The sequence below is a fragment of the Nematostella vectensis genome, chromosome 7, assembly GCF_932526225.1.
Source record: "Nematostella vectensis chromosome 7, jaNemVect1.1, whole genome shotgun sequence".
Taxonomy (NCBI): Eukaryota; Metazoa; Cnidaria; class Anthozoa; order Actiniaria; family Edwardsiidae; genus Nematostella; species Nematostella vectensis.
The window spans coordinates 6,583,456-6,597,996 of NC_064040.1; the positions used below are offsets into that span (position 1 = coordinate 6,583,456).

At 37.2% G+C, this 14,541-nt stretch overlaps 1 protein-coding gene across 6 annotated transcripts in view; it reads left to right on the forward strand.

Annotated features, from left to right (window-relative positions):
* The window catches only part of LOC5520842, an 89,837-nt gene that overhangs the window by 60,135 nt on the left and 15,161 nt on the right, over window positions 1-14,541 (forward strand). For 4 of the 6 annotated variants that reach the window (XM_048730791.1, XM_048730792.1, XM_048730790.1 and 1 more), the window contains exons 2-7: window positions 1,882-2,261; window positions 8,889-9,220; window positions 12,530-12,671; window positions 13,169-13,278; window positions 13,618-13,676; window positions 14,132-14,289. In XM_048730791.1, the coding sequence (XP_048586748.1) occupies window positions 2,147-2,261; window positions 8,889-9,220; window positions 12,530-12,671; window positions 13,169-13,278; window positions 13,618-13,676; window positions 14,132-14,289 (916 nt within the window). In that variant the 5' untranslated portion in view covers window positions 1,882-2,146. Of the gene's footprint in view, window positions 1-1,881; window positions 2,262-8,531; window positions 8,817-8,888; window positions 9,221-12,529; window positions 12,672-13,168; window positions 13,279-13,617; window positions 13,677-14,131; window positions 14,290-14,541 lie in introns of those variants that run through there. The other 2 variants (XM_048730794.1, XM_048730793.1) reach the window with 2 other exon arrangements.

Consider the following 14,541-nt stretch of genomic DNA (forward strand, 5'->3'; position numbering starts at 1 on the left):
TTTTGTAAGCGCTGAATAAGTTGCTTTTTGCTCTTATTTTGCCCTTAAAAGGCTGAGCGCGCGGTTAGTTTGCCACCCAAACAGTCACGTGATCCCTTAGCGCAAGTCCCCTATTAAAGTTCGAAAGTCAAAAGTCTTGCAGTTGAAGTAAAAGCTTTTTTCTTCCGTTTTCTTGTTTGCGAACCGTTTTGTTTTTGCGCGATGGAGCTAAAGAATCTACTTTTTTTCGTGGTAGGAATAATGCCTTTCTAAATAACGATACGTGTTTTCAGCTACAATTAATCTATCTATGTAATGAAACTACAGCAAGTATTCGAATTCTTTTTAAAATTTGATTTCCCCGCTACATTTGTTTACACATGTCTTCCGAAGTTGTCTAGAATAAGATTTCTCCTCTACGATGATATTTTTGGAGATGGACTTATTACTGTATACTTTTAGTGTGTTTTTTTTTTGTGAGACACGGAGGTCTGAAGGTCATTAGTCCTTTTTGCTGCGGGAAATTATTTTTGGGCTTCTGTGTAATCTTGAATGGCGCCTTTGCGAGTGTGATCCTCTCGCATACAAAAACGCGTGAGTAGAACTTTGCTTCGGAGTTTTCTAGCTCAGCCGTTTTTCCGTGAAAGGTGGAGCACAGTCCATTCCTTAGCGTATTATGTATAGGATAGATTACGATTAAAGCGTAGTTCCAGGCCTTCGCCACAACCACCACCTTCAACCAACGGGAACCCACATGACGAACTAGGTTTGTTAGGGACTGACCATTTGGTATCTGGCGAACGGATAAGGATAAGGAAATCGGCGAAAAAGATTCCTATAAAAAGAATGAACAACAACAAGAAAAAAACACTCACACGAAGTCTTGTTTGAAACTAAAGCATCCCAACTAGCCATAAAAGTAAAGTAAAGTAAAGAGTAGGGATGTTTTTGTTGTTGTCTTTTTTTTTTTCGTCGTCGTGCTCGGGCCATGTGCAGTTTGTGAATTTGGGTTAGAATTTGGCAAAGTCGCTAAGTCACAACATTTTTTCGTGACTCTGTAAAGCCAAGTGCAAAGAGCAAAACGGTTCTCAGTTTCCCCCATTTTTACTCAGGCGAAATTTGTTGCAAATCGTAAACAAAATTATGAGGGAGTTTCAGGCAAGATTGCTCGCTAATTAGTAGCGTAAACCAAGCGGGAACAAATTTTGAAAGCACTGCCACGTGATTAGTATTTTCTTGCAGATTTCCGTGGCAACGCCTAATAACATTTTTTACCCTCCATCTTCCCAAATTTAGGAGGAAGTTTGTTCCTCTAATTAGAAACCAAAAAAAATCATTCCTGAAACAAAACAAATACTTTTTGGCTAGGAATAACTAATATCTAACTTTGAAATCATACCAAATGCTGAAATACTTATTTTACATGAGGGCAGATATATATAATTTGACAACTATATATACATATAAACAGACAACTATAATTGGGTAAACCCAAGGAACCGTTAAGAATAAATTGAGCGCGTAGAGCATCACAACTCACCTGGAGACAATCGTAAATAATTGGCGATCAAATGTCATAGTTGATTTCAAGAAGGATTTATTATTGGCTGTTTATTAGCTTGATTCGACTATCAATTTCCTTCGCGAATTAGAATGATCAAATTTAAATTAAAACGCTTCCGAGTTTGATACACTGTACCTTTTGTATGTTGTTTTATTTGATCATTACAATATAAATTGATTAAAGCTGTCATTATCGTTTTTGACTGAATAAAGAAGACGTACTTTTCAGTAAAGTATTTATTTTATTTTATTTACTATAATTTTTATCACACGTTATTTCGCCCTTCTTTAATAAGCATCTTCGTGCAATCTTTGATCTTTTTTTTATTATTATTTCAGGTTGGATGGGGGCGCCTTGACCCATATCTCCCTGCTTGATGAACCAAAGAGGTCTTTTGATGTATATTAGTTTCTAGGTTCTTCGATGCCTCGCAACTTTCTAAATACAAACCGATGAATCTTCGACCATTTGTTACGAATCAGAGATACGTTATCAGAATTCGAAATTCCAGAGTTATCATCTTTAAGGTGATACCCGTTAGAAAACAAGGAGAAATCATTCAACTGCACTTCGATACTCACTACAAAACAAAAGCCATCGAGGATGGAATTCTACTTCGTATGTTATACACGTCATTACATCTTCGCCTTGCGAGATGTATTGATCATTATTGGTCTTTTTGTTTGCTCGACGTATCAACTGCGAATGTCTTCTAAAGGTATGGAATGGAGAAAACTATTGACAAAGAAATATTTAGGTAATCTAATCCTTAAGTTTATAGTCCTTATTCTAAACACAAAGAAGTAAATTAAAATATCGGACGCAGTCAACAATCCGTATATATAATCTGTATAATACTTTATCGTAATGCGATTCAGAGTAATTATCTTTTTGCTTAATCGTTTACTTTACCTAGCTACAGTAAATACAATTTAAAAAGAGTTCGAAAAAATATAATTATTTGATTATCCTTGTAATGTTCTATACAAATGTTCTTAACACTAACCAACTAGCAATGGGTCGTTGTTTTCATTTTTCAAGAAATGGGATCATCATTGGTCGATGTTTAATCGTAAAGCGTTTAAAATTGAGGCTTAATTTAAGTTACAAATTATTCAAAGCATTCATAGATCCAGGCGCGCACGAATATCCAATCAGAAAGCAGCAAATAAAAGCCAGCGAAGTGCAACCCAAATGTCCCAGAAAAGTCCCACGAATTGTACAACATGTCGGATGAGGTCAAGTCCTGCTCGGATTTATCTAAAATGAAGACGTTTATAGGGGTTTACCTGCGACGAAAAAAAACCACGGTCACCTAACATGATGGAAACTTGTTGTTCAAAATCTTGTAGAGAAGCATAGAAATAGAGGATATACCTACGAGTTTGGTTGTTAAATGGAAACGGCACGAATCTAGCTCAAAATACGAAAACATGAAAATGATAATATAAAGCGGTGCTCTCTCCGGTAGGTACTATGTGTTTATGTGTTTTCAAAGCGAATTTTGTCAACTTGCGGGGGAAAGTAGAAGAGAAAGCCAAATTCGCTGTTTACGCCTGACTTCTAACTTGTTTTATCGGCAAACGTTAAAATTTACAGCAAAAATAAAAACGACAGTCTTATTCTTATATGTAATTGAAGTAACCTAGGATAATATCAAAACACAAGTATAATGGTAGGACTTAACATGCTTTTGTATGTGGTTTATTGGTTTTTGTTTTTTCGTTTCTTCGTAGTAAATTTTACATGGTTTTCTGCAATTTGAGTCCCAACTTCACACTAAAAATGGCCGGTCAAAGGTTAAATAAAAAAACAGGGCTAGCACTTTCTACGCTGACCCGAAAATGCGTTTTTGCTTGTCCAGTTTCGCAGAAAAATATCTCAAACCAATCTTTTTTGCCGGATTTTTGTGGGACATTTGTGGGGCCACATGCCTGTTATTTGCATCATCCTGATTGGCTATTCGTGGGCGAGTGATTGACATGTCGGATCTATGAATTGTTCGCAATATCTTTTTCCCCAAAGTTAGCAAACTAATTGATATCAAGCTACAAAAAGGTTTATTTAGGCTTGATTTTAAAAATCATTACAGAGACCTGATATTGAATAAAATTTCATTGAAAATTAACATTTCCAGATTTTTGCCTTAAACCATGCTGTTTTTTTGAATTTGAGCTACAGTGCACTATTTTATTAAAACATTCCCCTTCCTCTTAGCCAGATTGGTTGCCTTTACCTTGCTTATAAACAAGTCTGGATTCGTTTTAAAATGTTCACCTTGCTAAAACAAGCCTGGATTCCTTTTAATGTTTACCTTGCTTCTAAACAAGCTTGGTTACATTGTAAGATGTTTAACAGGTACCTCTAAAAAAGCTTGGTTGCATTGTAAGATGTTTAACAGGTACCTCTAAAAAAGCTTGGTTGCATTGTATGTTTCCTCGCATCTAAACAAGCCTATGTACACATTGTTGTTTCCCTCGCTTTTAAATAAGTATGTTTTTTTTTTTCGTACCCAAGACAAAAATATTATATATGATAAAGATTATATATGTAAAAGCTTATAATGTATGTTTGAATAAGTGTGACTTGAATAAGTTTGGCTTTTAGGAGAAGAAACTTCTACTGGATAATTACCATCATTCGCGTAGTCTGTATATTTCGTCTAAGTTCGCGAAAGAACAGTTCTTTATGGGTTGCCTTAGTCTGGAACTGTGCTCTCTTTGCGCTCGGCATTCTGGGTCCCTGCAAAAAGTGTCGCGTCTGTATTGCATACGCATGCGCGAACGGTTAGGTGTTCGTATAAGTTTTAAGATTTTAAAGCATAAAAATATTTTCAGGTTTTAGTTTTCGTTTTGGATCTTATTTTTTCAGTCGCATTTGCTTTTTGTTGTTCTCGTAGAAAAACATAATCATTTTTATTTTGTCCTTTTTCCAGCGCTTGGTCAATTCCTTTTTGCTGTGACGCAGGAGCAGCATACTAATCTTGACATCGCTTTTTAAAACTCTCTTTCCTTTCCATTCACGAGCATCCGCGGCAGAATATATGCGGGTGTTTGGTTCGATTTTGGTTTGGGGTCTTGTTCCGCAGCCTCACTTTGAAAAATGAGGCCGCGAGAGACTTTAGCCATTACTTAAGGGCGCTTTATAGAAGGGCGGCGCTTTTCTAAGTGCATACAAGATTTATTACAGATTATGCCAAGGATACGTCGAGGAGCTAGAAACACGATTACAATTATAGCTGAAATAAATTTTCGACGCGTATTTCAGGGAGGGGGTTTCTACTTATATGACTAAATCAAATACACATATTGAAAGACACTTTTACAAACAAATACACCGAATAAAAAAAAACGACAATAAAGCATCGGTATAAGAATACACATATTATATATTAAACATATACTGTAAATGGTAAGTAATTTCCCCTGAGGGACCTGCTGGAAATAAGTAACTAAAGGTATAATTACAGCTATTTATTTTACGCAGATTCTGTTGTAAGCGGCGGATCATTATATTTTTCCCTTCGGTTAGGTGACTATTACGATGCTATCAATATTTTCCGGAATAAGCGGCGTATTATTTTTCGCTTTTTTTAATCATCCCATGAAAAGTTGAAAGTTTATGATAACTAATCATTTTTCAGTTCCCATTTAAGGTCATCTGAGTAATTTTCAACTGGAAACAATAAATTATTTACAATATCTCTTCCTCGATATTATAAAATAACACGGATCGTTTTATTAACTTACAAAAATAATGTCTTTTTCACTCACAGGCTCTTGATATACCCTTGATTTCAGCTTTTGTTCTGTTGAATCATTGCTTGCTCTGTGTAAATGTACGTGCCCTATTATTATCTGTGTGGGTTACGTGGTCAACTATTTAGTCATATCAAGTGCCCTGAGTCATATCAAGGCGAGATAAAATATATATATATAACTTGATGGCTCAATTAGTATGCCCCAGGCGTTATTCTGGGCTACCTAGCCAGTTTGATCATTTTCGATTTATCAAAAAAAAAGATTCAAGATTTAATTTTTATTTAAAATATACAGATTATCTCCTGGTCTCTTAAACGATAGTGTGTGTGAAAAGCAACCATTATTGATATCTATTTTGAGAGGAGACAATAGTTAAGCCCGGCTTTTCACTAGGCTAAGAAAACGTAGAAGTAAGCGAATTTGGTGAATCGCGAAATCACATGATCTTTAGCTAAGTAAACGGCGATGGGACGAAATACAAGTTCTTCTTTATCCTCGCTTGCGTTTGCGTTTTTTTTTTTTTTTTTTTAATTTTTGAAAGGGTCCTAAAGGGGTAAAACGGGACCGACCTTATTTTAACCCGGTGTTTCTGTACACGGGAACCAGGATTCGACCTTATTTTAACGCGGGGTTTGTGTAAAAGGGATCCCAAGGATTCGACCTTATTTTAACGCGGGGTTTGTGTACACGGGATCCCAAGGATTCGACCTTATTTTAACGCGGGGTTTCTGTAAACGGGATCCCAAGGATTCGACCTTATTTTAACCCGGGGTTTGTGTAAAAGGGGTCCAAAGGATTCGACCTTATTTTAACCCGGGGTTTGTGTAAACGGGATCCCAAGGATTCGACCTTATTTTAACCCGGGGTTTGTGTAAACGGGATCCCAAGGATTCGACCTTATTTTAACGCGGGGTTTGTGTAAAAGGGGTCCAAAGGATTCGACCTTATTTTAACCCGGGGTTTGTGTAAACGGGATACCAAGGATTCGACCTTATTTTAACGCGGGGTTTGTGTAAACGGGATCCCAAGGATTCGACCTTATTTTAACGCGGGGTTTGTGTACACTGGATCCCAAAGATTCGACCTTATTTTAACGCGGGGTTTGTGTACACGGAAACCAGGATTCGACCTTATTTTAACCCGGGGTTTGTGTACACGGAAACCAGGATTCGACCTTATTTTAACCCGGGGTTTGTGTAAACGGGATCCCAAGGATTCGACCTTATTTTAACGCGGGGTTTGTGTACACGGGATCCCAAAGATTCGACCTTATTTTAACGCGGGGTTTGTGTACACGGAAACCAGGATTCGACCTTATTTTAACGCGGGGTTTGTGTACACGGAAACCAGGATTCGACCTTATTTTAACCCGGGGTTTGTGTACACGGGATCCCAAGGATTCGACCTTATTTTAACGCGGGGTTTGTGTAAACGCGATCCCAAGGATTCGACCTTATTTTAACGCGGGGTTTGTGTAAACGGGATCCCAAGGATTCGACCTTATTTTAACGCGGGGTTTGTGTAAACGGGATCCCAAGGATTCGACCTTATTTTAACGCGGGGTTTGTGTAAACGCGATCCCAAGGATTCGACCTTATTTTAACGCGGGGTTTGTGTAAACGGGATCCCAAGGATTCGACCTTATTTTAACGCGGGGTTTGTGTACACGGGATCCCAAGGATTCGACCTTATTTTAACCCGGGGTTTGTGTAAACGGGATCCCAAGGATTCGACCTTATTTTAACGCGGGGTTTGTGTAAACGGGATCCCAAGGATTCGACCTTATTTTAACCCGGGGTTTGTGTAAACGGGATCCCAAGGATTCGACCTTATTTTAACGCGGGGTTTGTGAGGAACGGAATTTGAGCTATCAAAAATGAGATCGGGATTGGACACCCGGAATGCGGGAGTGCAACAAATGCTTTTCTGCTCTGCGCTTCCTTTGCCAGTGATAAAGATGGCTCCTCACTCCCTCCCCCTTCACTCTTTCTACGCGTGTTACTGGGGAGGGTTGAGAATATTTATTCCATTCAACCTACGTATTTAAATAAGCTAACAGTTAGCCTTCAACGTGACTTCGGCCTCATGATTGTCAAGTGTCGCTTTTGGCATACTCAAAGATGTTGTAGATTTGATTAATATTGTAACTATAAATCAAAAATTCTTATGGACTTAAGTGTTTTGAGAAAGATGAGCATTTCTGGTTAGCTTCCTAATGAGCATCTTAGACATCCTAAACGTCATATATTTCAAAACGCCTCCCTTCTGATGTTAAAATCTTTTAGAGAAAGATTTTGTTTTGTCTCAGACAATCGGAATTTTTGTTTACAGATTTATTAAGAAAAACGACAAATAAATTAGTGAGCATGGTCTACTTTCGAAATAAAATACACAAGTCAAGTCTGTAATCGTCATTAATAAAATGATGGAGCATGATGGAATGTAAGATTTTTTTCCCTCGGGGTTCATATTTCGAAATGTTTATTTCCGCAACGAAAAAATGCAATACTAAAACAGTACTTGGACTTTGCTTTAAAATTCTTTAAAAAAACTCATTTAACTTTACTAATTGTAAGGTTTGAAGTGTCAAATCCCCTGCCCTAGGGGTAATTTATTATTTTTTTGCATGGAAAGTTGTTTTGTGTCCGTGATTATCATTTATATTACGTACCGGGATTATCGCTTAAATGTGTTTTATTGCACAGTTAATAACTGTAAGACCACACGATTTACTTAAGACTTTTGACATATCTCGAAATTATCTCATCCTGGCTTTTTTTAAACAACTTGTTACGAGAGTTATTACTTACTATTAAGATATATCCACTATTCTTATCTAAAGTTAAAAATATAAAAACTGAAACAAACAGAAAAATGCACGTAATTGTGCAAAAAAAAAAAAAACTATTGAAAAAATATCTGAAGTAGAAGAGTTGTTTAGGGGGAATATATATATATATATATATATATATATATTTTCACTGTATTGTCATGCAAGGGCAACTGCTGTTAATACTCTTGTTTTCTTTCTACATCACACCAGTCAAAAAATATGTACTTCATTATGTAGTCACCTTCCTAAAAGTACCCCACGGGGAGAGTTATCTAAAAATGTTCCCTTTAAATGTGCTTTGTGCTTCCAATTTGTCTCATTAAATTTATCATTCGCATTTCTCTCTTCTCCCTTAAGAAAGACACCCACAGCAAAATTTCCGTCAAAACAAATTTAGCAGGTTTGTGGCCGACACATGGTCAGCGGTTGGCGTTCATCCGATATTTCGTTCGGTACATTCTCGAGAAAGAGTTTGAGCTATGATGGGTAACCGATATATTGACAGACGGTCAGGGTTTGCACAATTGTAGCGCCTATAAGTTAAATATCTTATTTTCGGAGAAAGAAGTGTCGATATGTGAAACAAACATGAGAAGTCTGCCCGTGTTTTTCACTGTTTTGCTTTTCAGAGCAATACTATGCACTCCTAAACATAAATACCCACTGGAGAACATAACAGGTTTGCTTGTGTAATGTTACACTATAAAGATATCAAGTGTTTCTGAGAATTTTTTTATTTTCTTACTTACAGCGGCTTGTCGGGACCCATTGGGATTAGCAAGTGGGAAAATCAAGGACGACCAAATAACCGTGTTTTCTGCGTTTGATGACAACTTCAACACTTTCGGGGCCCACAGGGCAAGACTCAATTTAACGTCATGGCCTCCCGGACACCGTGCGAATCTGAGGCAGTCTGCAGAATCATGGATCAAATTAGAACTTAAAAGGAAATTTGTGATAACCGGAATAGCAACGCAGGGTTATGGAGACCCGGATGTTGGAGAGTGGGTCAAGCAGTACATGGTGCTGTATTCCACTGGGAAGGATTATTTGTACTTCGAGGATCAGCTAGGGAATTTAAAGGTGAGAAAGAATGCGCATAAAAACGTCTTTCTTATTTTCCGATTTTTATACATCTTGCCGTTTCTCGCAGATGTACAAAGCATAAAATCGGTAATTTTACGCTGCCACCATAGAGTTTTGCTTCCTGTTTTTTTTTTATTGTCATTTCTACATGCAACGTTTCAAAAGTTACGCTACTTTATGTCGCAATGACCATGCTGATTTTACTCTAAAAAACATTATTTATTCCCTATTACAAATAACTTGCCTCAAGCCGACAAAACAAATCTGAATAGAAGTGGCTAGAATATACGCCACGAAGACTTTCTTTTTCTATTTTTGTAAATTTCTGGAAATGTACGCAAACAAACGGTTAGGGGCACTGGTGGTTTTGGTGTTAATACAATCTGCTATTGGGTCTTCATTGACAAGCTGCATAAACATTTTCTATAATGTACGACCTCATAAAACTACCGTCTTGTTTTTCGAAACAATGGATCTTTTACAAGTTTAGACCTTGATAGCTCGAAATGTAGTTAATGGCATAGCCTCTGATTAAAATTGCTATCTCATAAATTAGCATTCAGATGGTAATGTTTACTATGTCGCCATTATACCATGAGGCTTTTTAGCAATAGTGTAACGGTTTCTCCTTTTGTTTGACAACTCGCTTGAGGCGAAATTTGAATAAAGGTCACTGTTTATCAGGAAGCTTTAACTCGCGAAGATCAAGAATTGCGATAACCCATTTATACTATCAATTTTTCCAATTGTGTATCTTTATACGGAAAAGATAGCAAATGACTATATATAATCATCTGGTATTCTTCTTATAAACAATTATGGTAACCCCGCTGTTTCAATATATATTTTTACTTTGTCGGGAACGAATGTAAAAACCCCCGCTTTATTCTTTCTCCGCCGTTAATCAAAACATTTTGATGACACGATTTGATTGAAGAACGCCTTTTTGTCTGCATTCTGCAATGCATTTTGCGTCGCATAGCCGCCGAATATCTTACCTTATATAACGAATATAGGACCTTAAATTCATGTATTTATAGATATCAAATATTCATACTGGAGAGTCCTAAATTTTATAGATAATGATGAATGTTGTCATTATATCAAAATTGTTCTCTCAAAAACCAACCAAATATTGTTAACTGTCTCGTGCGCCTTTCTGTTAAAAAAAAAGGAATTTTAAGAAAAATTGGTTTGTTTGATAGGCAAAACGTGACGGATGTTTTAATAACGAGGCAACCTGTGCTAATAACTGACCAAACTGTTGGCGCCACAGCTTGCATTTTTTTTATCCAAGCAAAGTCAGAGTCAGCAAGTAACCGCAAACTCCCGCCTTAGATCTGTCACTCTTGTCCTGTTTACTCATTGGCGGAAAGATTTTAAGGTACGATGTTTTACATCAAGGATTTGGCTAGGACCTGGTACTTGCAGTCTATCCGGATTTTGACCGGTTCTGATATTGGATAAGAAAGTCATTTAGAGACAGTGGATTAGATTTAATCCGCTTTTAAACAAACGCGTTTAGGTAAATTTTGCCTTGTTTAATGCTGCCTTGTTTTAATCATGATATTTTTATTGATGTGTTATTTGCTAATTCACACACGTGGACGCGACTGAACCTTAAGAATCGAAGAATACTTCTCGATTATAAGAAGGCTCAGTTGTAGTGAGTAGCAGTGCGTGAGTGGTCCCGCTGCTAAACAACAGGGAAACAGTGTATTCAGGATTTATCAGTTTCACAAATAAAAATCCGAACTTTTTCTCGAATTCTTTCTAGGGTTTTTTAAGCCACTTTTTGTTATTATTTACTAGATATGACTTATTTACAACTAGGTATGACATTTTGCAATCATCTATGATAGCACTCTGATAATAATAAAAGTATCCTAGTTACTCGCTCAAATAAGCCGATGGAAACTGATGCTTTGCATGGCTCATTGTTATTCTGCAAAGTAAAAGCAGTTTGCTATTTTCCACTGATGACATTGGTGTGCCATAAAGAATTACATAATTATCTATATCCCTTTGGACACACAACGTTCTTAGGAGAAAAAGTCTTATAACGAGGGTTTCTGGTATGTGCTAATGGTGTTGGTGTGTGTGTGTGGGGGGGGGGGGGGGGGAGGGTGGAGGGCTGGACAAACGTTGGCCTCGTTTTATAATTGAACCACTAGCGATCTTGTTTACAAATTCGGTAGAGATACCGCACTTATGACTAGCGGGAGGCTGGTAATTTCGGAATATTGTGAAGGAACATCGCCATCCCGGAAAAGTTACGGAGCCAACTTTGGAGAGTCCTCACTAAAGCAATTTAGAGCACTGCCGTGTAGCGTCCTATCCTAGAGCTAGTTACTATGCTGCTCAATTTTTAGTACCTTATAAATGGACTGGCCAAACTTGTTTTAAGGACGACTTTGGGAAGAACATTGAAGAGTATCGATCAACCACTCTTTGTTATTCTTTACACTTGAAAATACAACGGTACATTTGCAAGAAAATTTACCAATCAAAATGACCATCCACAATTTTTTGATTAAACGTTTCTCTGTTGTTCGAATTATTATAGATGGAAATGGATTCTTTAAATGACTAAGTATTGTGCGGGAGTGTGAAATGGCGGTGTGATTGGCCCTCTTTAACTATCCAATAATAAATGACTAAAACAAATTTCCTCCGTAAAAATTTCAAGAGCGAGAAGAGTTTGTCTATGGTATTGTACAAAAATAAGACAATGTATCAACGGTAAGCTAAGGATAAAGTCGATCGTTAAGCTGCCACCGTGCTTGGCAAAGGCAAACGGAAACGGGTTTCGCCAAACACTCACCACGCATGCCTAATCAAACAGTAATGAAATCCACGTTAAGCAAACTACCGAGTGTCAGGCGATTTGATTTATCAAAAGCTAGAAAAGAAAAATACAACTTCAAGAGAACGATATAACGCCTGACAAGAGAAATCTCGAACAAGAAATGAGAGCAAACATCTAACCGACACGCCAGAAACGAATTTTGAATGTATTTTAAATATTTCCTTCATAACAGCGTGATCTTACTAGTCCCACACAGCGAAGCCTTTTTGCCTATTGAAATCTTTTGCTTCTCTCATTTCAAGAAATCTTTTGGTGTGGTGATTAACAATATTCGCTAAGCATAATCGAGCTGGGAAATAATTCAATGGCCGTATTAACCGACACTAATTCCCTGTAAAATCAAGCTTATGAGAAACCTGTCCACTTTCACTTGTCGATAAAAAAATATTTCAGTGGTTACCATTTTAAGACTAATGCTAAAATGATGTGTTTCTCAGACGTTTGCTGGTAACAGAGATGCAAATACTGCCAAGTTCAACTTGGTCCCTGTGCCGACCATCGCCAGTTCCATTATGCTGATGCCGCTAGAGTTCGAAAAGAACTTTGCGTTGAGACTGGAGCTTTATGGGTGCGAGCCAGGTACGTCACTCGCGATGGTATGATCAGACCGTTATCTATAGTTAGTGGTGACAAATATTATCCTTACATTTCAATTATAATTGTGTGGTTTCATATTAGTCTGCTTTTTGTATTTGTTATTGTGCGATTGCTTTGAACAGTAGAGATGGTGGCTACGAAGATTATGATGGTAACGATGTTGATGATGACAACGAGGATGATGGCGGTTATGGTGATAGTTATCTTGATGACAACTGACATTTGACTAAGAAGATGGGAATGATGATGATGATGATGATGATGATGATGATGATGATGATGATGATGATGATGATGATGATGATGATGGTGGTGGTGGTGGTGATGGTGATGATGACGAAGACGATGACGATGATGGTGGTGGTTATGTTATGACAATGATGATCATAATGATGCTGATGGCGACACGTGATGGTGTTGATTATAATGAAACGATTATAGCTAGCGCTAGTACCAAATAAAAATGATTCTACTTGTAGGATATCACTTCGTGGTTTCCGTGATGGTGCGAGGGGCACGATTCACCACAGACTACGTAGATCCATCAAGCTCCATCTACAAGTCCATGAAGCAGGACACTAGTCTTGAGGCACGCTCCCAAATACATGTCAACTTCGATTGATTTATTATTATTATTATTATTGTTATTATTATTATTGTTATTATTATTATTATTATTATTATTATTATTATTATTATTATTATTATTATTATTATTATTATTATTATTATTATTATTATTATTATTATTATTGTTATTGTTGTTGTTGTTGTTGTTGTTGTTGTTGTTGTTGTTGTTGTTGTTATTATTATTATTATTATTATTATTGTTTCCCTTGCTGTTGTTGTTGTTGTTGTCGTTATTATTATTGTTGTTGTTGTTATTGTTATTGTTTTAACGTCTTCAATTTTGTTTTGTATTCTGTAGATTGCATACGCTTTAAAAGGAGTTCCCGGATATCTAAGTGGCAATTTCCTAGAATTCCGGTAAGATTTGATTGATTCCAGCGGCTAAGCTTTGTAATAATTGTTTTATCATACACGGAATTGCTTTGCCGTAACGATTTGAGGGGAAAGGAAGAGTGGGGGTAGGGGGGTAGTAAGGTGAGATCAAGTAAAGTTTTAAGAAGGTACATATGATCAAAATAGGAAGATCAAGGGTTGTTTAGGGGATGATGAGAATAAGTATGAGATAGAAAAACCAAAGGTTAAATAAGAATGAATGGATTTTATTTAAGGCATTGGAGTAGATTGTCTGCTAGACGGCTCTTATTCGGAATTGTTTTTTTTCCCGAACATTTCCGAATAACCCCGAAGAAGAGCCAGCCAGCAGAAAGTGACTTAAATAAAGCAAACCTAGATTACAGTGGACGAGGAAGTGAAGGGGAGGAAGGGATATTTAACTTCGGCGTAATTGTGTACGTTGTGTTTAACTTGTCTAGGCCTGAAAAGTCCACCCAGGGTAACATGAACCTTGTGGCTCGAATGAAAGTCGACTGCATTGAGGCCAGTGTACACTATATCACTACAGCCTTGAAAAACGCGATCTCTGATGCCCAAGGCATGTTTGACAGTTCATATCTGACTGTACAGTACCCCTGTAAGTATATAAAGTACCTGAATTTGATTCAGCGCAAAATGTTATTCTGACCTACAAATGGGTGAGAACGCCCCCCCCCCCCCCCCCCCCCACACACACACACACACAACGACCGAAGGTCCACTTTCGGTTCTCAATAGATTTGCTATTTGTAGACAAAACTATAAAGCATAAGCTAGATCAGTCTGGTATGTAGTCAAATCCGACAATAAACATCTCGTGGCAATACTGCAAAAGGATAAAAGCAATATT